Source organism: Misgurnus anguillicaudatus, chromosome 21 (assembly GCF_027580225.2).
Source record: "Misgurnus anguillicaudatus chromosome 21, ASM2758022v2, whole genome shotgun sequence".
Taxonomy (NCBI): domain Eukaryota; kingdom Metazoa; phylum Chordata; class Actinopteri; order Cypriniformes; family Cobitidae; genus Misgurnus; species Misgurnus anguillicaudatus.
Window position 1 is genome coordinate 56,320,315 of NC_073357.2, and position 25,293 is coordinate 56,345,607.

Below are 25,293 nucleotides of genomic sequence, written 5' to 3' on the forward strand. Positions count from 1 at the left end.
TTTAGTTTACTTGATTCAACCTTTATTAATTCAACCTTTCTTTACAGTTTGAAAACGCTTACAAGTCTTTACACATGTGCTCTAAACAAGTTATCTTACAAATGAAGACATTACAAAAACCGCACATAAATAAAAGACAAATATTTAAAAATACATACAAAAATATAATCGTGCCGTTCTTTTCTTAAAGCATGGCAATGCAACTATTAAAAAGATTAAAGAGATAGTTCACTTTAAAATGAAAATCATTTACTCATCCTCATGTTCTAAACCTGTATAAATTAATTTTTTCTGATGAACATAAAAGAAGATATTTTGAGAAATGATGGTAAACACACAGCAGTAAGTGACCATAGACTTCCATAGTAGGAATAAAAAAATAATGGAATTTAATGGGTACTGTCCACTGTGTGCTTACCTTCATTTATCAAAATATTTTCTTCATCATTTATTAAAATACTTCCAAAATATTTTTTCCTACTATGGAAGTCAATGGTCACTTACTGCTGTGTGTTTACCATAATTTCTCAAAATGTCTTCTTTTGTGTTCATTAGAAAAAATAAATTCATACAGATTTAGAACAACGTGAGGATGAGAAAATTATGACAGAATTTTCGTTTTGGGGTGAACTATCCCTTTAAATTTGTGCTTACTGAAATTACAAAAATATTCAAGCATGTTCATTAGAAGTAGGGGTCCCAAATCGTTTGTCCATATAGTGTACATACTACTAGAGATTTACCTGGTTTTAGTTGAGCGCTTCTCAGCTTAATACGTTTCATTTAACCGGATGCTATAAAATAAAACACCAGTAGAGGGAGCCACAGTGTTACAAAAAGTTAACATAATATAATTGTAGTAATTGCAGTAGGCTATTATTGCAGTAGGCTATAGGCAATACGACGATTGCAACAGCTGTACTATTTTATTAAAAAGTATTTATAAATATATAAAATAAAAATATTTGCAAAGTATTGTGATTTTGTATGTACAGTTAGTACTGTAAGATTCTGTCTGTAGTGTCTCCTTAGTGACAAAGTCATGCATTTGCTGTAGTTTTCAGCCGGTGGCACTAAGAAAAATAATATGGTGCCATTTTTATTGTAGTCTTTCCTCTTGTTAGTGCTTATGGACAATAGTGGGTCAATTAAAACCATTCCTATATAGAAGAAAAACTATTAAAAAAGCATATACAGGGTACAGTAAATACAGTGTTAAAGTGACACTATACAGAGAGAAGGGTCATTACAGAGACAGTGAAAAATAAATAAATAAATCCAAGCTGCGGTTAATGCACCACTAAGACTAAGAGTCTCGAGAAGTGGAGTGATTTGTTTTTTGTTTGCAGTCCATTGAACTGCATGTTCTCCGTCACTGTGTGTGGAATTGACCATCGCAGGGCTTTTGAAAGTCTTTCCCTGTGCTCCGGACATATTTCACACAGTCCTTTGTTTCTGCATGAGAACCCGGACCTTCAGCTCTGGGTCGCTTCCTCAGAACATCCACAAATGATGGTTGACTGCTCATCTTTTGTTAAAACTGGGACTTTGGATCACTATTTGAGACATTTTTCCAAAAGGGTCCATACTGTCAATCTGAAGACCTAACTGAAAGTCGTGTTCAGGGTCAATGGGAGAGCGCTGTTCCCCTGATTGATGGTCGGAGGTGGGTTCCTGCGGTAGTGTGTTCAGCATGGGAAGGAACTGGGATAGAGAAGTCCCGTCTTTGTTTTTTTTTCCACCACCCAAATTCACCAGGGCTCCATGTTTGTTTGAGATGTAGATGTTGTAGCCGTCTGGCAGAACCCGTTCTATAAAGGAGCAATCCTCTTGCGTGTAGATGTGCTATTAGAGAAGAAATGCAAAAGCATGAAAACGTGGACACCGTGACCACATCACCCAGGTGCACCTGCCCTGCCGTGTTTCCTTGATTGCTGTTTGCAAACCACATACGGGGCAAGGTTGCTATTGCAGTTTCTTTTGATGAGGTTTTAACTATGCAAACACCCTGCACGGCCAAAGGTCACTGCTATGACACCAGTCAAATCTGCATACTTTGTGGGAATTTTTTAACACAAAGTTGCATTTTCATTTTTATTTTTATTTTTGCAATTTGTGCACCTAAATTTGATTTAGCTTTCCCCATGTTGAAAAAGTTTCAGTATACAACAGTGAAGTTTTTATGTGCACATATGTGTTTAAACTAATATAACCCATCATTGGTCTTGCCATTAAATAATGACTTTGGCTATAACATTGGGTGGGAGGAATGAACTCGTGACCAGAGTATAATGTCAATAAAAGCAGATGTCCGTGACGAAATCAGCTCGTCTACTCGTTCCCAGTCATAAAGGACATCAGTAGGTGACCCTACCTTCACAAGGTTATCTCTGACGAACATGTGCCCTTCTATTATGATTGGGGACACTTTTTTTTGTTAAATAAAACTATTACATTTATCACAATTCAATTATTAAAGTTCACATTTTAGAAAGTTAACTGTTAGAATACATCAAAAACTTTGTTGTCTTTGTCAGTCAAATCTTGAAGTGTATTTCTGAGCTTGTTTTAATCCACACATGGATATCCATTATCAATTAGGAATTATTAGAAATGTACCATGATATACAAATGGCTGTAAATAGCATTAGTTTAGGATTATTTTACTATAATACACCTCTAAGCCATTTAGGTGTCATAAATAATGCTGATTAGACAACTATGTCCAGGTGTAATGAACTTTAAACCATTCAGGTAAAAGATCTGCTGCTCCTAAACATAAATAACAAAAAGATCTGTCTACTGTCTCACACCATGTATTTAATGCTCATCTGCTTTCTTAACAATGCTTTGCAACATTTTTTTTAGAGTTTAAAAGTGAAACCTACCGATCCATACAATTTCCCATGCCTCTCCATACAGAGAAATCTGGAGCTTGCAACCCCTTTGATGGCAACAAAACCCATATCCACCGGCCATATCTCAAGCAAACCTTCAATGAAACACATACTATAATAAATATATGCAAAAGAGAGATGCTTTGGGATTTTATACACTCTAATAAGTGGTGCTAAATAGCACTAAAAGTGGTTCATTGGCTCGTAAGACAGTTTTAGTGCTAAACATCACCTGCAGTCCCTGTGAGTAGAACCATATTGTACTATGTTGAACCATAAGTGGTGCCATATATATGCGCGTAATTGCGCATTTTATTTTTAATTCTACCCCCCCCCCAAAAAAATATATATATAGCCTATAATAAAGCGTGCATATGTGGGTGATTCTCACGAAACCATTGAAACACCACGGCACTAATGATTTTAGCTTTAAAATGTGTAATATAGTAACATTAAAAAGCATCAGAATTAACACAATACTGTGTTCTACCTTGCACAATGTGTGATTTCAACACAAGAATTTATAATTGTAAATTTTATCTCATTTTCTGCTGAAATTCTCATTACCGCAATGTGTCCGGCTGTGTTTGAACATGCGTTATGTTGTAATTTAATCAAATTAACACAAAAATATTAAGAAAAAAATAAATAGATGTTTTGCTAGACTACTTTAGATGACAGAAAAAATATTTACTGAATATTCATGTATAATAATAATGAAGAAAAATTAGGAAAATGATGTGTCCATGCCTGATGTTCTCATCCTCCGCAAAACTTTTTGAGAACAGTTTAAGCACACATACAGAATTTTAATAAAGTTTGATTTTGAGTGACCAAGCACATGGACCAGTTACTTCAAGATGGCTACCAGGTAAGATCATTTTTTTACAGTTAATTTGAAATATTGTCTTGTCAGAATGCTTACACGACATTTTGATTATCATTACCGCAACATATCCTTATTAAATGTTAATTTAATTAATAGAAGCATAATACTTTGATTTTAAATGCATGTGCAGAATCTCCAAATTATGTTCTTTCAGGTTTGTCATGTCATTTTGAAAATATGTCAGTGTTGATGTTTTCTGACTGTTGCGGTAATGAGATTTTTTAGGACAAATTTTTTAAATTATGTTACAAAAAGTGTTAAATGATAAGTAAAAGTTTTTAAATTAATGTTCCCATTTAATCCAGACTTTGTTTTTCAATGTCTGGTGGGAAAAAAAGTAAATTTAAGCAATTTTTAAATTTTCATGCTTGACATTTTTAAAACCAAGTTTTCGTGAGAATCACCCATGCACTGTACACCAAACTTCATTTAAGGACACTTGCAATCTGATTATTTCCGCCTGATAGAACCAAAATGCAAAGAGCAAAATATAGGGTAATAATGTTTTAAACATATTAGAAATCCAGCCGTGAAAATAAGTAAATATACTGTTTTGATCTGTTATCACTTACTGTGAAGGGTTTGCACGTGTGATCCAGTTATTTTCCCATCTGTGTGTATTTGCAGATGTAAACCGCGTCTTGCCGCGTACAGATGTCGGTGTCGGACAGGTTGTCCCCAGTCATTTGCCAAATGTGGAGCAGAGTCGTGCAGCGGGAAGCTCTTGACACCGATGAGACATCCCCAAACTGCGATTAAGAGTAAGTGCAGCATTATTCAGTAATGATGAAATAATCTCGTGCCTCGTGCTGATATATATATTACGCCTGCGCACACTGCGATCCAGTTTGTTTCTCTCTCTCTCTCTCTCTCTCTCTCTCTCTCTCACTCTCTCTCTCTCTCTATTGACGTATAAAGCTCTTCCACTGGCCTTTAAAGTCTTCCCTTATCAGAATATCGATAACCCTCTTTGGCAGTTCTAGGAAGAGGATCATAACACACCCACAGGACATCCGAAAGATGATGAAAACGAAATAAATCAGAGCAAATTATTTGGATGCTATTTTATTACGAAACATCTATTATCTGTAGGCTACTTTAAAAAAAAATGTGTTAAGATAATTCGATTAAAAACAATCGCGTTTGCACATGACCTTATTTGGCATTAAAGCGTGCATTAAAACGCATTTCAAGCCTCGAGGTGTGAATCTTAATGCGCATTATATTTGGGTACGTTATTGTCCTTTCGAATCAAGCTTGATCAAATATTATGTTTTATAAAATAAAGTTTGTGGCACTCTAGCAGTTTAAAACAGCGTAATTATTTTATTAAACTTATTAAAGTTTTTACGCTTTGACGTGCATCAAATTATAATAAAGAAATGAATTAATTTGCTTTATAAATTGCTGTGTAATTTTTCTTGAAAAAAAAACTGTTTTCCCTGCGAAACTTTCATGTAAGCGCACTATAACACTCTGTGTTTATACTTTTTACGCAGTGTGCCCGTTTTGTGAACCCTAATGATAGTCACAGCATTTACATAGAGGTTAAAGAGTAATTTTAAGTAAATACACTTCCATTCATGAAAATGTGCTGTCGGTTACGGTGTAAATTTAAGAGTCACTCTATAATTAGCCTATAATAAAGATAAAGTTACTGATTTAGTAGTTTGTTGTTTTTGCTCTTAATTATAAGCGTGTCTATAAGAGATTTTTGTGACAATGTATCTAAAATTCAGAGGACATATGACGATACTAGTTCTAAACAGAAGATGGCGCTCGTGATCTGACTAAAAGTAAACTGGCATTATTTCAGGAACGATTATAACTGCACAGATGTTTCATGAATGAGTTGGACTGAAGGGTTAACCTTATGATCAAATAGTTTGAAGATAACCTTTGATTAATCGCCAATTAATGCAAATCATTACAAGAAGATAGAAGATAGTCTAATTCATTTTTTTATTATTATAATTTATTCATTTTATTAGACAATGTATTATTATTATTATTATTAATAATAATAATAATAACAATAATAATAATAATAATATTATTATTATTATTATTATTATTATTATTATTAATATTATTATTATTATTATTATTATTATTATTATTAACAATAATATTCACTCTAAAATGTCTGGTTTTTTTTTTTTTTCAAACCATACTGGGTAAATATTGGACATTGGAACACACTGCTGGGTTAAAAATGACCCAATGCTGTGTTGTTACCGAACCACTGGGTAATACCAACCCAGGATTGGGTAATACCAACCCAGCATTGGGTAATTTTGAACCCAATATGTATCAAGTATTGGAAGAAAATAACCATTTTTTGTGTATTATTATTGTTATTAATAATAACAACAATACTATTAATTGAACTAATACATATTAATAAATGATAATAATAAGAATAAGAATAATTTTACTAATAAATAACTATAATAATAACTAGTATTTATTATTATTATTTTATTTTTTTTATTATTATTTTTAATTGTTATTATTATTTTAATTATTATTGTTATTTATTTATTATAATAATAATTATTATTAGTTAATTAACACATTCATATAAAATACTAATTGGCAATTGGCAATGTAGGTTATACATTTTATAAACTGAAGCTCTGCAATCTAGAAAAGTGTCTGTAAATCTTTGATTAAGTTATGAAAAATAAGATCAATAAGATATCTTTGAAAGCAAAATCTAAACAAAACAGTTATTGACTGTATTATTGAAAGCTTGACAACAATTTTGAATGAATGAATGGGTGAATGAATAAATCTTCAGTGGTGATGCATTTATTTTCTTTGTAGCAGTTTTGTTATTTTCTTGAGAATTTCCATTATCTCATCCTGCGTATGAGAGACGCTTTTCATTATTATCATTACTCATATAGTGTCACTTTGAAAACTTGCCTTTGTGCTGTTACAGTAGTGTAAAGAGGAAGTGATGTCATAAGTCTGTATGGTGACCTATGCGTTCATTCAGTCTGAAAAAGTCCCTGCTACAGTAAAACCTATTGAGGGAAATCTCAAGCTCATGCACCCAGTTCATTCATTTGACGATCTTTATTTGGTCATGAATGAAAGATGATTGTGTAATTTAATGCTTACCCAACGAATCAAAGTTCTTCGTCTGGATGTATTTTGTAATGCACTCTTAAGCAGATAAAGAGACATTCAAAATTGTTAAATTTAATTTATTTTTAGTGTTATGTGACCCTTGGAGAGAAGCATCTCTTTTTCACAAACGTTCATACACATACATTAGAGTAGTGTAAGCTACGTGAGGAGATCCCCTGGGAAGTAAACAAGGGTATTAACATGTAGTGTCTGTTTACCTTTGGGTCGATCATGCTGTATGACGCACAGCAGAGGAAAATGCATATTGACAGTACGCTGTACACAGTTTAACTTCATTTACTCCAGCTGCTTCATTTATTGAAATTAAACTGCAACTGGAGTATTGAAAGCAAACACATTGTAGTATGAGATGATCCCGCCTTGTTGGGAGGGGTAAAGAAAGTTCTCCAGAGTAAGAAGTAGGTGGGCCCGACCCATTGAGTTGTAATTTAGCCTATGCTGGGTTGTTTTAACCGAAGATGCTGGGTTGTTTTAACTTGTTGTGTCAAATTATAAACATTTTCTGGGTTCGTCCCTTTTTGACACAACACTGGGTAGTCTATAAAAATTGGAAAAAAATAAAATTTTAGTGAGTTTTAGTTCTTTAAGTCATATCGTGGTTTTAAAGGCATATTAAATATGCTATTTGAATAGATATTTTTAAGGGTTTTTGTCATGACAAAAATATTTAGACTTTTTACATGACAAAAATAATTATTTGGCCAACCAAAACTCTCAGCCAAACTACAAGCCAGATCTCAGCCAAATAGTTTCCCTTTTCTTGTGGGCCAAACTCAAACCAGATCTCAGCCAAAAAGGTGCCTTTTGCTTTTGGTTGGCTAGCTTCATGCCACAACTCAGCCAAATGCTTTTTCACACAAGGGTGTTACAAAACCAGAGCCAGAATTAAGCCTGAAGTGCCTAAAGAAAGCCAGTTTTGGCCCAGAACGTGTTGCTATCTGGGTAGGTTAGTGCGTGTAAGTTTAGTTTTGAAACACACATATGTGACCCACAAAACCAGTCATAAGTTGCACTAGTGTATTTGAACCAATAGCCAACAATACATTGCGTCTTTCACCTTCATTTTGCGCGAGGTGGATGGACGTTAAAACAATGAACATGGCGGTCAGTTACGTTAAGCAAGCGGTTGTTTTGAAAACTCCAGAAATGCAAATAGTATCAATATGTTGCATACAGTCCTGTAATTCAGGTAACAGCTGGAAAAAATGCTCAAAAACACTAATCTAAATCTCGAAGATAGGACAGAATCGAATAGAATAATGATAATCGATTCAAGATCTTGAGAATCGGAATCGAATCGATTCTTAAAATTTGAATCGAAACCCAGCCCTAACCATATTAGCCAAAAACCATTAGGATATTAAAGGTGTAGTGTGTACATTTTTGTGGCATCTAGTGGTGAGGTTGCGCATTGCAACTAACGTCTTAGTCCACTGCTCAATGCATAGAGAAGCTATGTTAGCTGCCACGGGACAAACATGTCATTGTCGGAGACAACTTAGTAAAAAAGTTTGTCCGTTAAGGGCTTCTGTAGAAACATGGCACACAAAATGGCGACTTCCGTGTAAGGGGACCCTCGGTGTATGTAGATAAAAACAGCTCATTCTAAGGTAATAAAAACATAAACGGTTTATAAAGAAAGGTTTTTATACACCCCTGATTATATAGTTTTGTATATTATTTTGCATTTCTGTAAAGTGATTCTTCTAAAAATTACGCACTGCACCTTTAAAGGGACAGTTTACTCAAAAATGACAATTCTATCATCATTTACTCATCCTCATGTTGTTTTAAACCTGTATGAATTTCTTTTTTCTGATTAACACAAAAGAAGATATTTTGAGAAATGATGGTAAACACACAGCATATAGTGTCCATTGACTTCCATAGTAGGAAAAAATATTATGTAAGTATTGTGATAAATGATGAAGAAAATATTTTGATAAATGATTGTAAACACACAGTTGACGGTACCCATTAAATTCCGTCATATTTTTTATTCCTACTATGGAAGTCTATGGTCATCTGTGTTTACCATTATTTCTCAAAAATTTACCCTTATGATGGGTTTTGTGGTCCAGGGTAACATATTACTACTTGACTTTTTTGTTGCCCTCTTGTGGAAAGCTAAAAGTCTTGCTTCAAGAGCAATCTGCAGTACAGAATTAGAAAGTAATCAATATTGGTTTATACAACCTTTCCTTAAAGGAATATTCCATTTTCTTAAAAGAAAAATCCAGATAATTTACTCACCACCATGTCATCCAAAATGTTGATGTCTTTCTTTGTTCAGTCGAGAAGAAATTATGTTTTTTGAGGAAAACATTGCAGGATTTTTCCCACTTTAATGGACCCCAATAGAGCCCAACATTCAACACTCAACTCAACACTTAACAGTTTCTCCCAACGGAGCCCCAAAGGACTACAAACAATCCCAAACGAGGCATAAGTGTCTTATCTAGCAAAACGATTGTCATTTTTAACAAGAAAAATAAAAATATCCACTTTTAAACCACAACTTGTGTAAATCCGGTCCAGCGCGACCTAACGTAAATGCGTAGTGACGTAGACAGGTCACGTGTTACATATATAAACACACATTTGCGGACCATTGTAAACAATAAACTGACACAAAGACATTAATTAATATCATTCGACAACCAACAACGTCGGAACGGTCCTCTTTCTCAACACTTGTAAACACTGGGGCGGAGTTTCGCGTTCGTCCTCTGTGACCTCTTGACGTCATGACGTATTGCGTGGGGTCACGCTATCGCATCACGACCGGATTTAGACGAAAAGTTGTGGTTTAGAAGTGGATATTTTTTATTTTTCTTGTCAAAAATGACAATCGTTTCGCTAGATAAGACCCTTATGCCTCGTTTGGGATCGTTTATAGTGCTTTGAAACTCCGTTGAAAATAACTGTTAAGTGTTAAGTTAAGTATTAAATGTTGGGTTCTATTAAAGTCCATTCAAATGAGAAAAATCCTGCAATGTTTTCCTCAAAAAACATAATTTTTTCTCGACTGAACAAAGAAAGACATCAACATTTTGGATGACATGGTGGTGAGTAAATTATCTGGATTTTTCTTTTAAGTAAATGGAATATTCCTTTAAGTATATATGCGCATATATACAATTTTGTATTAAGATTAAAACAGGTTAAAGGGATAGTTCACCCAAAAATAAAAAATCTGTCATCATTTTCTCATCTTGATGTTGTTTTAGACCTTTATGAATTTCTTTTTTCTGATGAACACAAAGGAAAATATTTTGATAAATGATGGTAAGCACACAGCTGATTGTAACCATTGACTTCCATAGTAGGAAAAACAAATATGATGGAATTAAATGGGTACCGTCAACTGTTGAATTGAATGGCTTACCATCATTTATAAAAATACCTTCTTCATCATTTATCACAATACTTTGGTAATATTTGTTTTCCTACTATGGAAGTCAATGAAGGTGTTTTGTGCTTACCATCATTATCTTCTCCATCATTCATTGCAATACTTCCATAATATTTGTTTTCCTACTATGGAAGTCAATGAAGGTGCTTTGTGCTTACCATCATTATCTTCTCCAGCATTTATTGCAATACTTCCATAATATTTGTTTTCCTACTATGGAAGTCAATGAAGGTGCTTTGTGCTTACCATCATTATCTTCTCCAGCATTTATTGCAATACTTCCATAATATTTGTTTTCCTACTATGGAAGTCAATGATTACCATCAGCTGTATGCTTACCATCATTTGTCAAAATATCTTCTTTTGTGTTCATCAAAAGAAAGACATTCATACAGATTTAGAGCAACACAAGGATGAGTAAATGATGACAGAATTTTCATTTTTGGATGAACTATTCCTTTAAGTGGAACACTTATTTCATCATTGCATGAATCATCAGTGCATTTGGCTAATTTAAGGGATTTTTTGCTATTTATTTATGTGTTAAAGTCGCCATGAAACGGAAGTAGCGATTGCCTTATTTTCCCCGTGGTGACGTATATCCGAATGAAACGGCCTTTGAGATGAAATAAGTCAGGGCTGGATTTGAATTTGTCCATCGAGATCTGATTGGATCGTTTGAAGTTGGGTCGTGTTGCTAATTGCTAATCGCTGCGATCTTCTCCCGGACCCCGCCCACCTGCCATACTTTTGACCGGAAGTGAAGAGAGATCGTTTTGAAGAGGGGAGGAGATTTGCATTTTTGATTAAAGATTATGAGCACACACGAATTTTTTTAAAAATAATGAAGCTCACAGATAAGTCATTTGTTAATAATACCACAATGTAAAAAAAAATATATTTCATTTCAATTTCATTGCGACTTTAAGTGAGCAGTTTGAGCTCACTGTCTCATATTTAGACCGTGTTGGTTGTATATATGTTGATGAAACAGGCCTGATGTATTTGCTTTAGTAAGCTGCTGTCTTGTAAATGCTGCAGTCATCATTCACTTTGATGGTCTGGTAGTATGTTTTGACTACGGTGCGTCTTGTTCCTTGTTGTGCCAACACGAGCCACTGTGTTTGTGTTACTTTAATTAAAGCCATGTGAAATCCTCCTCTCTAATTCTGTAGGTCTATGTGTCCTAAACCTGTTAAGATCAGAGGGCTTTACTCTGCTTTTCATACTTCAATTGGTCTTGGCTTCAAGTAATCTGTAGCTTTATAGGACTTTTTTAAAATCATTGCAATTTTAAGATGAGCAACCTTGTGACAACACTTTACAGTAAGGTTGCGTTTGTACACATGAGTTAATGATTTAGCTTCATACTTGTACAGCATTTATTAATCTTAGTTCATGTTAATTTCAGCATTTATTAATATATATAAAAAATAGTGAAACTGTTTACTTTAGTTAATGCACAAAGAACTAACATGAACAATTGTATTGACATTAACTAAGATTAACAAAAATTAATAAATGCTAAATGTTAGCTAATGCATTTAATAATGTTAACAAATCCAATCTTACTAAAAGTGTTACCATTTTTGTTTATAATTTCCAATAAAGTCCAATCTGCAATCTGGTCAATACAACTGTATGTTTTTGTACGATTGGCTTTCGCCCCTGTGGCATTGGGGTTAGGGGTGGGGTTTCGTTATTTTTCCGTACGTTTTTGTACAATTCACTTTGTATAAATTCATATGAAGGCAACTCATAAAATACATACGAATTCCCGTGAGATCAATCACAGTATTTTTGGAATATGAACAAGGATACGAGTAACAATGGGAATACATCTACAACCATATTGTGCCCATAAAAATAAAGGTTACAGTTACAGAAATGGTTTTGATCTTGTACCTTAAGTTTCATAAATATGACCCTGGACCACAAAACAAGTCATAAGTAGCATACATATATTGTGTAATAATTATGTACATATGCATGTGTGTGTGTTTAATAGATGCATGTTTATACATTTTATATTTATATATGATTTCATTCATGGTTTATCATGTGGTTTATGATATGAGGAGCGCTATTAGTACGGTGCATGGATGAGTTTTTGCCTGGGTAGATTTTTCAGACCATAATTCAAATCAAAATTATTTAAACTCAAATTATTAAAATAAATAAATTGCATGGTATTATTGTTTTTTTATTGTTTTATTACTTTTATATACTATATGTGACCCTGGACCACAAAATAACTCATAAGTTGCGCTAGTGATGGGGACGAGCCTGTGCCGAGTCTTAGTCAAGACCGAGTCTTTGAGGAAGCAAGTCTGGGTCGATACCGAGTCCTTTAGGACTCAAAACAGAGTCCAGACCAAGACCATAAAAAACATGTCAGCTTTCATATTCATGATTTAATATCACCCCAGTTAATAATCAACAGTTTGGCATACAGACTAAGCCAGATTGGGAATTGTTTCTTAACGTCTTAATATGGACTGTGCTTTTACTATCATTAAAAAAATCCATACCACATGCATCATCTTCTGCCTATTTTTTTAGAGATAAATAAAGGGCTCTGATGGCAGTATCTTTGCATTGCACCATGGGATGTCATTTTCAAATAATGCCCATCAACAATGCATTTTATTATTGTTGTTATGTGTTGTGTGGTTTTTTTATATGAACATAAAAAATGCGTTGGTCTCGAGGACTCAATCTGAAATTACAAGTCCTTCTCCTCCCACTGTGGTCCGAGACCGAGTCTTTGAAGGAACAAGTCCTAGTCCGAGAAAGCAGAAATCGGTCCCGAGACTGGACTTGAGTACTACATCACTATTGAATGGGTATATTTGTAGCAATAGCCAACATCGTATGGGTCAAAATTATCGATTATTTATGCCAAAAACTATTAGGATTTTATCATGTTCCAGGAAGATATTTTGTAATTTTTTACCAAAAATATATAAAAAATGTATTGCTAAAGACTTCATTTGGAGAGTTTAAAGGCAATTTTCTCAATATTTAGTTTTTTTGCTGCCTCAGATTTCAGATTTTCAAATAGTTGTATTTCGGCCAAATATTGTCCTATCCTAACAAACCACACATCAATGCAAAGCTTATTTACTAATATTATGTATTACTTTCAGATGATGTATAAATCTCAATTCCAGAAAATGTGGCTCTTATGTGGTTTAGGGTCACAAATATTTTTTTATTCTGACTATGTACTGATGATTAATTACACTTAACCGAAGAACGGTAAAATTTACACCTTGATCCTTTTGACTTTTTTAATTTAGTACTCAAACCCATGCCCTTCGGGTTACCGCAACAGATGCAATGGTTTGCGGTGTATGTATATTCCCAGACAACAGCCTTGTGATTCAAGTTCAAGTTCCCAAGGGAAAGGTGAGAAACCGGTGGTTTCTGAGAATTTTTGGGCCTCTTTTCAATGCTAGGAGATGGGGAATAGAAAGTGACTTGCAGGTTCGTCCCCCCTTCCCGATGCTGGCCGGCCTGCTCCATGATTACAGGCTATGAGTCCGAGTCATTTCCCCTCTGCTAATGCCCGAGCGTACACCTCTAAACATGGTGGAAGTGCGGGGGGTGGGATGTTTTTCGCAGCTGTTTGAAGTGCCTTGTGTTTATAGGCAACATCTGGAGTACCCCAAACAGACAACTTACAGCTGGCTCTACAAAAAGGGCACATACACCCGAATTAAATACCCCTCTCAAGGCAAACAGCCTCGGGCAGTGTCTCTGTACTTCCCTTCTGCGAAAACACCGCAAAGTATCAGCCGATGACCACATTAACACATGCACAAAAATTAGAAATAGAAAGGAATTAGAAATAGTTTTTGTCCAGCATAAAATCTGAAATGATTGCCCTTACGATTTTTTGAAGTAAAAATACTATAGTAACCGTGGTTTAACAATGTTTTTTGTAGCAAAGGCATGGTTATTTTGTAGTAACCCTGGTTTAGCTATATTAAAGATTTTTTTTAAAGCATGGTTCATTTTAACTGCATCCTTGTGTGCTTTTTTTGTAAATGATCTGCTGTGTGTTTGATAGCAGGTGTGTGTTTGTGTAACAGTGATTTTCAGTGGAGGTTGAAGCAGATGCATTCAGGTGGTTGTTTGTGGGTCAAACCAGGTGTGGAAATTTGAATTTTATGCATCTTATTTGCTTCACCAAGGCCCTCCCCCAGCGATTTGTTGCCATGCACTGCGGCCAATTTGTATTTGTTGTAAATGCTTTTGACAATGCACTTCAATGGATACATTTTTATTATGACGTGTGTCCAAATTTGAGGAGCGATGGCACTGAGTTTGTAAGACGGTGCCTAGAAGAATGATATCCTTTCCTTTTTCAAAGATTTATTTATAAATATTCATACTTTCCTTTTTTTAAAGATTTATTTATAAATAACCATACTTTCCTTTTTTATTTTATTTATAAATATTCATACTTTTCTTTTTTAAAGATTTATACTTTCCTTTTTTTAAAGATTTATTTATAAATAACCATACTTTCCTTTTTTTATTTTATTCATAAATATTTATACTTTTCTTTTTTTAAAGATGTATTTATAAATATTCATACTTTTCTTTTTTAAAGATTTATACTTTCCTTTTTTAAAGATTTATTTATAAATAACCATACTTTCCTTTTTTAAAGATTTATTTATAAATATTCATACTTTTCTTTTTTTAAAGATTTATTTATAAATATTCATACTTTTCTTTTTTAAAGATTTATTTATAAATATTTACTTTTCTTAAAGATTTACTTATAAATATTCATACTTTCCTTTTTTAAAGATTCATTTATAAATATTTACTTTTTTAAAGATTTATTTATAAATATTCATACTTTTTTTTTAGATTTATTTATAAATATTTCCTTTTTTAAAGATTTATTTATAAATATTTCCTTTTTTAAAGATTTATTTATACATTTTTCCTTTTTTTAAAGATTTATTTATACATATTCATACTTTCCTTTTTTAAAGATTTATTTATAAATATTTCCCTTTTTAAAGATTTATTTATAAATATTTCCTTTTTAAAGATTTATTTATAAATATTTCCTTTTTTAAAGATTTATTTATAAATTTTAATACTTTCCTTTTTTAAAGATTTATTTATAAATATTTCCTTTTTTAAAGATTTATTTATAAATATTCATCCTTTTTTTTAAAGATTTATTTATAAATATTCATACTTTCCTTTTTTAAAGATTTATTTATAAATATTCATACTTTACTTTTTTTAAAGATTTATTTATAAATAGTTCCTTTTTTTAAAGATTTATTTATAAATATTTCCTTTTTAAAGATTTATTTATAAATATTCATACTTTCCTTTTTTAAGATTTATTTATAAATATTCATACTTTCTTTTTTTTAAAGATTTATTTATAAATATTTCCTTTTTTTAAGATGTATTTATAAATATTCATACTTTCCTTTTTTAAAGATTTATTTATAAGAAACACCCAACTAGAATTGTATTGGGAAAACCAAAATTGACTTTAGCTAGGTTTTACAGACTTGGTCTGGTCATCTACCGTGTCTGTATCGAAATGCTTTGTGATTTGTAAGTTTGTCTTGATCTTGACTCGCCCTTGAAAATCTTCCCATGTATCCCAGATTTCGGATGAGCCATGCTTGCGACCACATGCATAATGGTCGGTCGTGCCACCCATCGACTTTAAAACCAGCACCTGGCCGCCAGAGCATCAGCGAGTGAATTACTCCCAATATACTTTCTGTTAGTGAACACATTGTTGCGAGCCGTTAGTCTGTTGGCTTTCCTTGTGAAGTCTTTGTGCTCACGAAAACTTGAAAGGCCTGTTATGATATAAAGACAGTTTTAGGCCAAATGGTAAAGAGGCACTTGAGAGATGTGCATGGATGTTTATTTGGTTGACAGACAATGAAAGTGACGCAGATAGGTGGTGCGTAGAAACTATTTTTAGGGGGGCCTTCGCAACCCTCATGCATGCCACGCTGAGTTTATTGAAGCAGAAAGTTGTCATTCTTTCAACCAATGACAGGGCTCCATTTAGCCCGAGCTCAGGGCCAGGAATACATGTGTATTAAGTGACCACACCTGTCTCACATCGCCCGTCCTGCGTTTCAGTGTGAGGTTTATTTGAATAGACTGAGTGCATACTGCATTGTATTGTCAAGTCTGAATAAGAGAGACTCTTTAGGGGGATGGGGGGGTGCACGTTGCCAGACATTCACCTGTGTATTATGTGAACGAGTTGGCTCTTTAACTGTTTAAAACTACTTAGCTTGGATACATATTGCAATGGATGTAGCCCAGCTTTTGTCAATCACGTCCCCTTTTGTAATCCAAGGCTTACGTGCCAGTAAAACATGGAAATGCATAACTCTGTTTGCATAAAATGTCAGTTTGTGGATTGTACCCGAGTAAGACAATAGCATCGGCAGTTGATCTAGAGATGGGATCTGTATGTCAGACTGGCTTTTGTGACAACGTGATCAACTTGGTGTCTCTGACATACAGTACGTCCCCATTAGTCAGCATACAGAAAAAGGAAGGGGCCACTTTAAAACGGCTTCCTCTTTCATGGGATTGCATGCCTGGAAGGCCTTGAGCGCAGTCCTGCTTTGAACCTTCAGCGTTGAAGTTGGCACAAGTAATCCACTTCCAAAACTGACCGGTAAAAGCACCCAATATGCACACTGGGCCGTGGCACGAGTAAACCACAGCGGTAAAGTGTTTTGGCAGGTCGAAATATCAGGCGGGTCCTCCAGGCGGATCCTCGTAGTCTGGTGACCGAAGACTGCTATTATTTTTAGCGTCAGCAGGGTAAGGCCTCATGCTATAGTTATGCTGGGAGGCATTCTGGTTTTGGATGTTTTTGACGGAAACGTTTCCTTATTTAGGATTAAAAACACTCAGACAAGTGTGATTGACATATTTATTAACTTCCATTTAAGTTAGGGTATCATCATGTGCACAGCACATACACAAAATGCAACAGGACCTGTATAAAACTACAGACAATATTTGGTAAATGTCAACAGGATTCAGAGCAAACAACTACAGGACCCAATTGCGATAATAACAGGCACATGGGAAGAAGTGACAGAGAACGGTATTGTGTTTGTCCCGGTTCATCTCCGAAAAGCGCCCATTTATTCAACAGTCTGGAACATTGTTGTTTCGTGCGAAGTTGAGTTTTCACTGATCTATCAGGTCATGCCTGTTGATATTGCATGTTCTTGTTAAACAAATCAAGTTCAGTGATTTAGATGAGGGTCAGAGGAATAATTTGCCTTCAGTGGCCATTGGGTCTATTGTAAACAACATCCACACTGATGCAAATTTGGAAAGAGGTTTGGCACAGATGTGAAAAGGGAAGAAACGGAGGAACCCTCCTCCGGCTTTAGCTCGGAGTCATCAAGCGAAACTAATTGATGTGCACATCCAGGAAGGTAACAAACGACAAATTCGGGCATGTAACAACTCAAAGGGCTTTAAGATTAGGCCAAATAACAAAATCTCAGAATGTGTTTAAGTTTTTTTCTTCCCAGAATCCATGTTTTTTTGTTTCAAATGTTCTCAATTTAACGTACCTGCAGGCCTCTTCGCAAAACGATGACATTAAGGAATGCTTTTAAAGATAATATTATACATATATATTTAAAAACAAAAAGTCTAAAGTGAAAAGCTTATTTTCCCTGCATGAATGTACAGTATAGTTGAATATTTATTTTACCAACATGAAATACCAGAGTTGAAAAGCAGCCTCACATGATATTTACAAAATATATAAAGTAAAATATAGGGTTACTGGTTGAGCATATAGTGTAACAGCTGTCTGCAAATATTTCCAACATGATTATCCTTTCTAAAAGTAAATCACAGGGTAAAGATAGCTCAAATGTGATAAGGCGCGACTAGGACGCGGTGGCCGCCAGGACTTTGAGAGAGTGGCCTTGGAAACGCCTGAGAAGAACTTAAAACTTAAGCTTCAGTGTCAGCTTATTTTCAGATTCGGAGACTGCATGAGGTAGAAAACGAGCAATAACTCAACGTGGAGGTTGTGGCATTTTAGTTTTACATGAATTCTATGCGAACCACAACACCGTAATGTCTTTGTTTTTGTGTGTCGCACGCCGCCATAGAAGAACACTGATATTTGACATGACATATGTAGTAAAAGGCTTATGTAAAGTATGTCTTTTTAAAGGGGCTCGGGGTACAGGATCTGCATAGCCTGCATTGCAACCTACAGTCATGCCTTTGAATTTTGAAATTCTTTTTCTGTATGTTCAAGAAATCATCTCTCTCTCCCTCTCTCTGTCTATACGGAGCCTTGGAGATGTGACATAGATTGACTGCGGAGAAGTTCAAAGTTCAACCCCCTGGCAGAGCTAAAAACAGATTTGAAGGGGCAGAACTTCAGTAAGCTCGAGTAAGCCGATACTGCTTCAGTTAGATCCGAGCTCCGCACAAAGGAGCCCAGACATTGGACAATTGCTCCAGTGCTAATACTATGGGGGGGTTGATACACCTTAACGAGTTGACCTATAAGACGTTCCTAATTCTTTCCAATGGAGGACAAATACCACCCCTCCTAAACAAGACGGACAGTGCAAAAACATCTTGTACATATATTGCAGGAATTTCACTTGGATATAAACACCTGGTAGCAGCAGTGAGGATAAATTAACAAGTAACAAATAAATTAATTGTTTTTTCCACCTCATATAAAATCAACAGTTATAAATAGTCTGGTATATACATACATGACGCGATACACACATAATAACCTCATATGTAACTTGTGTAGAAAGTGCATCGTCCCGGAGTTTCCCCGCGTTCCTCCGCCGCGCTCTAAGATTTGCGCCTCTCCAAATGGAGTCAAATTCTAGGCAAGAAATGTGTCACCGTCATGGCCGTGGTTACTCGATTTCCTTTTTTTGTTTTGCCAGCCTTGCTCAGTCCAATGTACATCCCGGGATGTGCCATCGATTCGTACGCATTGTAGTTGTTGGCCAGGAGCTCTTCTTTGAATTTGCACTCGCTCGTGTACTGCGCCTAAACAGAAAGGAAAACGGACATTTTTATTTCTATTGACATTTTTATAATGTGATGCGTTCATTTAGCGCCTTTTCTTTTAATAGCGCAATACCAATTCATTGCCGTGCGCATTTATCCAATCTATACCAATACCAAATCAAGGTCTGCGTGAAACGTTTTGCGTGACATTAGGTCTTTGACTTTGACATCTTGTGGTAGGTTAAAATGATGTCTATAATCAAATTACGCACTTGAGGAGCTTCCCTGGGATTTGGCTAACCTGTGCGTAATGGCACTAAAGAGGCCAACAGCGTACAGGTTGGGTGGTCCTCTTTGGCCAGTCCATCTTTACTCTAAGAGAGGACAGTAGGTGCATGTGTTGGCTGGCAATGCTAAGAATGGAATGCGTAGTCTGAATGATCTACTGCGCTACCGTTCCTGGGTTTGTCCGGCCCACAATGAAAACACCACTGGTCACTGGATGCACGCCACGACTGAGTGCAACAATGCAACGCAGTCGGAGACTGTGGGAAAGGGGGGTGTGGGGTACATCTCAAGTACAGGGGGATATGTCATCGAGCTCTGATAAGAACATTCACGGGCGGAAACGTGTTGTAAATCATTTCATACACTCACAGATCCGTAAAGCTTTCCTTTGCCGTTCATTGCCACGAATAGCCTGCTCCGGACGCCAAACAGTGTCACAACTCCCCTCTCCACCGGAGATATCTCAAGAAGACCTGAAACATACAACAAAAGGAATAAATGACTTTGTATATCTTTAGCCCTGTCTGGCAACTCCCAGTGATGACTGGTTTTCTGTAAATGCTAAGTGTTTACATTTAGGTTGCCAGAGCATCTTTTTAAAGGAAATTACACCTTCCGCCTCTTCAAATTTTCCAACAGTATTGCATCTATTCGTTTATTTTTTTATTATTTATACTTTGTGAAACCTCCAATATTTATCTTTTAATCAATTATTTTATTTGTTTAAAGTCGTTATTTTTAATAATCAAAATAACGTTTTATTTGTAGCTTCTATTTAATAAAATATTAAGTCACATTTTTTTTATTCCACTGAATACGTTTTTTTTTTATTTAAAAAGTGTTTGAAAAATGACTTCTGTAACGGATTATTACATTTTTTATTTCATTGGAAACTTTTTAATGTATAGAATTTCAGTCTCAGTTAGCAAACTTTTTGTTTCTGGAATATCAACAAACCAAAATAAACATGCAATGGGACTGTTTTTAGTTTGACTATGTAAATAAACAGATGTTTACAACGTCTGCCTATTGCTAACATGTGCACTTGTCTGGGATAGTCATTAATTGAAAGCACTGCCAAGGGTTAATCTACCGTAAAGGATGAGTTTATCTCGCTCCTAACTTTAGGCATGAGATTTTGGCCCGATTCCGAGCCCTACTCTGGTTACTGAGACCTGTTGCGTGTGTAACGCAGGATGCCAGATGCTGGTGCACTACCACACCTGACATGATCCGAGAAATGTAAATGTAAAAACAACAGAGCAGGCTTTGCGTTGTGATTTCTAGAACCGAATGGTGTATAACCTGATTTTACTGACCAAACCATATACCCAGAAAATGCAAAATTAGATAATTACGCGTTATTTATTTTTACGAGTTATTTATGTTTTTACCCTTTCATGACTTTATAGGCTAGTTGTTTTTCTTAACATGCTACAATATGTGTCAGTTATTTTCTTAAAGTAAATTGTTAAAATACATGTTTCAACTATTCAAAGAGATAATGCAACTTACTGTAGACGCTTTCGTTGTGCACGCCGGTAATTTTACCGTCCCGTACTTGGAGATGAAACCCAATGCCAACATTGCAGTAGAGACGTCGCAGTCTTTTAATGCCCGTGAGATAATCACTGTCCCGGCTGATATCTCTTTTTTCCCCAGGGATCCGAGCTAAGGAACGGGAGTAGAGGGTCTCCCAGCGTCGCTCCACGGGGCCGCTCTGTCTGCCGGGCAGCGGAGCGCAGCGCACTGAGCTTGTCATGAGTCCCAGCACCAGTATTGGTAAGAGGGCCGATTGAATACTCATCCTTCTGACCAGTATGGACACGGGTGAGTGTCTGAAGGAGCTGAAGACTAAAAATACCGTCTTTCTCTATATTTGTGCCGAAAGACGCCCAAATGCCAAAATAGCTTACGCACGGACAGAGCTGATGTCAGCCCCAGTGAGCGGCATTAAGTCGCGCTCAGTGGGTTCCTTCTCTGTGCTTGTATCCAAGCTGTTTGGATTTTTACGCAAAAGTTGAAAAATATTGACCGTGAAGGCTAGCCTCTCTCAGCCATGCTACTTTTCCCTTGCCGACGTTATTTATATCTGCAGTGAAATTACATCACACACTACCTAGTGCATGACGGAGCAGCCTTGTGCGCAACTCCGAACACGCTGATTCCTTATAATGTGCGCACGTCCATGCTGCGGGGCAGTGAGACTACAGCGCGTATGGGCGCGTGTGTGCGCGCCAGTGTGAAATGGTAAGACAAACGTCACAACTGATGCCACACAATATTGGAACAACATTTCTTCGCATTCAAGTTAGAAGAGAACTGTCCAAGAGAATAATGGCCTTATCAGTCTCCCATCAGCACACTCTTAGAAAGAAAGGATCCTAAAAGCTTCTTTGATTCATCAAAAAAACCTTTAATATCCACAGAACCTTTTCTTTTGCACAAAGGTTTTTTTCAGACTATAAAGACTATTGACAAAGTTTTTTTTGGGGAACTCAGAAATGGTTCTTCAATGGCTGCAAAGATTCATTTAAACCACCTTTATTTTTAAGAGTGCAAACGCTCAGAAATAGACTCAGTTCTTTGTGCAAAGCTTCCTTCATAATCGGACAGAAATAAAATAATTTATGTATGGGAGGATGTAACATCGGAAATCGCAAAGTTAACAGACTGTAGTGTAAGGCAGGAGACATGTCTATAAATGAACAATAACAGGAAAACAACAAAAGTCGAATTCAACGAACTGCAAATGCTAATTGACGAGAAAAGACAGCCCTGTTCTCCGAAAGAACAATAGCTAATGTATACAACAAATTATCGTAAAGCCATACCCATGGTGCCATATAAACGGTGGTTTAAGTATAATGACACAAAAGTTGTTGCTTTGCAGACGTACTGGGTATTTTGGTACCTCGCCCCACACTGGTGATGGAGTGCGTAAAGGATAGTGTGCATTCAAGCCTTGGATATCCAACTGTCATCGTAGGGGCTTTGAGATAATTGACCCTGACAATGCAGTAGCTGACTTCTTACGAGTGTACAGTGAATGTTGTGCGTCAGAGCATTGTGGGGGAGAAAAATGTAAACCACTGGAAACATCACACTGTGAGTCAAGCTTTCTCCGCGGCCCCGGGTAATGCGCGCTCCCTGCTGCTTGTGTCGAGGATGCGACGTAAAACGGGAAGGCAACGGGGGGTGGTAAAAACACTTATCAACATAAAAGTAAGACTAGATCTAGTTTTTCTCCTTAAAACATCACAAGGTTGTAATTTGCGTTACTATTGATAGGAACGTCTGTAAGTGCGTGGGAATTTTTACGCGCAAAAAGAATGAATATCTTAAGTGAAAGCTGAGGGTGTGTTTACTAAATTGAAGCAAATTGCGACGAGGGTTTAATTACACAGCTGTTTATAGGATAAGAGCATATTCTGTTGTTTTTACAGAAGTCCTATACCTCAAGCGTTCTCAATGTAAATGGTTAGCGAATATATATGTTTTATCAATAATTGAATACATTTATTTTAAAAAGTTTAAGTTTGCATTTGTTTATACAACATGTAAGAAGAATATAGCTCTTAGCATACTGGGTAAGAATAACATAAAGCAAGTCATACACAATTGATCTTTTTTCAATGCCGTATGGATTTTCAGGTTTAATGAGTCGTGAAATGTCCCAGACACCATAGATTGAAATTTAATTTGCATGTCCTCTGTAGGGTAATGTAAACAAAACATAAATTAACCAAGCAAAACCGTTTTCTCCTCTCTTCACTTCAAAGCAGAGAGTTGGATACCCCTAGACTATCAGCCTGTTACCAAAATTGTTCATCCTGTAGCTAGGCGACCCCTCCCATCCCAGGTCTGACGGTTCAGTAATCGTTGCTTGTTGTTGGGGGGCACACAGGAATAGGTCGTTTGTCAAGCGACTCATTGGATCTAAGAGTGTGCGGCTTTGTTCACAGACACTTTTCAAAGCAGTCCGATTTGGGAAAGCTTTTAATCATTGTTGAACATTCTGTTATGTTATTTTACTGAAAATGCTAACTTTAACCCCTTTCGCACGTTTTGGACTGGCGTACACTAACATGTACAACCGCGCACTAAGCTTAGTAAACAGTAGCTTTAGTTGCAATTGGTTGTTGGTAGTTTTGCAAGAAAATCAAACTATAGCAAGTGCATCACTTTAAACAGATTATGCCTGGCCAAAATAGCAATAGTGGTTATGGGACTAGCAACTAACATAGCTGACGCACGTTTTAATGACAGGTCAATGTTGTGAACGCATGCGGAGGATTGAATTGAATTTTTAAATAACGGGGCGCTGCGCCGCTCTCCATGGTGCTGCAGTCGCGCTCCTTCGCTTGAGTTCTGCATCTCTTAAAATCCTTAACTGTCTATGAGAATAAAACAAATGTTGTTACCTGAAGCGTATCCTTTTAAGATTAGATGTCTGTATTGACAGCTCTCATATTAACATCGATAAAATGACATGCCGTGTAGAAGAAGTGATTTAAAGATTCAGCTGTCAATCAATCAGTAGACGGTATAGAAAGTTAGGTTTAGGAGTTTCCTGTTTAAATAATGAAATAGGTTATATTGATTTCGTTAAATGATACTGGCACGAAATGCGTAACGCGCAGACGCACAGTTATTGCGTTACAGCACTTATTTTACTCTTATGATGTATGCAGTTTGGCTTATTAGGGCTGACTGCTGTATTTCTAAATACAAAGAAATAAACGATACATTTATCACAACATGAAACTTGATTTGCTGGTTAGGTTTGGAGAGCCATCCTTTTTTAACGTCTGTCCAAAAGTCCAGTTGCTGCACACGTGTCCGAAAAGCAAATGATTGTTAAAGACTATTACCCCTCTCTGTCTGAACCTCAAAGCAGACATTGCTATAAAACTCAGACAGTCAAGGTCTAGATTGGCTCTGGCAACCCTATGGTAATGTACTGTCGATTTCACAGCGACTCGTCAGAAGAAGTCAGTGCTTCCCTCTTTAGGATGCTCTTGGAAATTGCAGTGATGCGCTTGCCATGATGTTGCTTAAAACTGATACGAGATGTTAAACATTACTTATAACATTTTAATATATGCAAATTTAAATTATTTTTCGCACACTAGATGCATACAAAAAGACAAACACGTATTTGGAGATAATTATTAGATATGGTTATTCATGGAGGTGATTAAATAATATCTAAATTAAACTAATTTTGCGTTTTGCGTGGATTTAATTGTATTCATTAACATTCCTTAATATATTTATTAATAGTTTGTAAAATTATGTCTTAATGCTTTTTGCGTGTCCTAAATGCGTACGCGTTTTCAATATTTTTATTATTAATCAGTCCATTTCTAATTAATTCTGTTGCAAATCACTTTTTGCAACCCGTGTCATTGTATTTAAGGTTATCAGTCACACCATTCCGAAATGTTTCACTTAATAAAACGGTAAAGCTGGAAGCAATATTGTGTGATGTTGGTGCAGAGGTCAGGGTCTACAAAGATGGCCAGTAGGAGGCCTGTCTGTGAACAAAGCCCCTCAGGCTTCACTGGGTCAATACTTGAGGAATTCCTGACGATACC

At 35.8% G+C, this 25,293-nt stretch overlaps 2 protein-coding genes and 1 long non-coding RNA gene across 5 annotated transcripts in view; 1 reads left to right on the forward strand and 2 right to left on the reverse strand.

The window, feature by feature from the left end:
- On the reverse strand, window positions 1-4,678 carry fgf19 (fibroblast growth factor 19). The gene is made up of 3 exons (XM_055214421.2): window positions 4,359-4,678; window positions 2,889-2,992; window positions 1-1,845 (listed from the first exon to the last, which is right to left on the reverse strand). Exons 1-3 carry the CDS (start codon window positions 4,558-4,560, stop codon window positions 1,525-1,527), a joined length of 627 nt encoding a protein of 208 aa, XP_055070396.2. The 5' UTR covers window positions 4,561-4,678; the 3' UTR covers window positions 1-1,524.
- LOC129451386 (uncharacterized) overlaps window positions 4,416-25,293 on the forward strand; it is a 22,594-nt gene continuing 1,716 nt past the window's right edge. For 2 of the 3 annotated variants that reach the window (XR_008646745.2, XR_012360096.1), the window contains exons 1-2: window positions 4,416-4,547; window positions 21,356-21,523. This is a non-coding gene — a long non-coding RNA (uncharacterized lncRNA). The remainder of the gene's footprint in view (window positions 4,548-21,355; window positions 21,524-25,293) is intronic. The other variant, XR_008646746.2, reaches the window with a different exon arrangement.
- Window positions 18,093-21,882, reverse strand: fgf4 (fibroblast growth factor 4). Its single transcript, XM_055214422.2, has 3 exons — window positions 21,209-21,882; window positions 20,063-20,166; window positions 18,093-19,444 (listed from the first exon to the last, which is right to left on the reverse strand). Exons 1-3 carry the CDS (start codon window positions 21,498-21,500, stop codon window positions 19,268-19,270), a joined length of 573 nt encoding a protein of 190 aa, XP_055070397.1. The 5' UTR covers window positions 21,501-21,882; the 3' UTR covers window positions 18,093-19,267.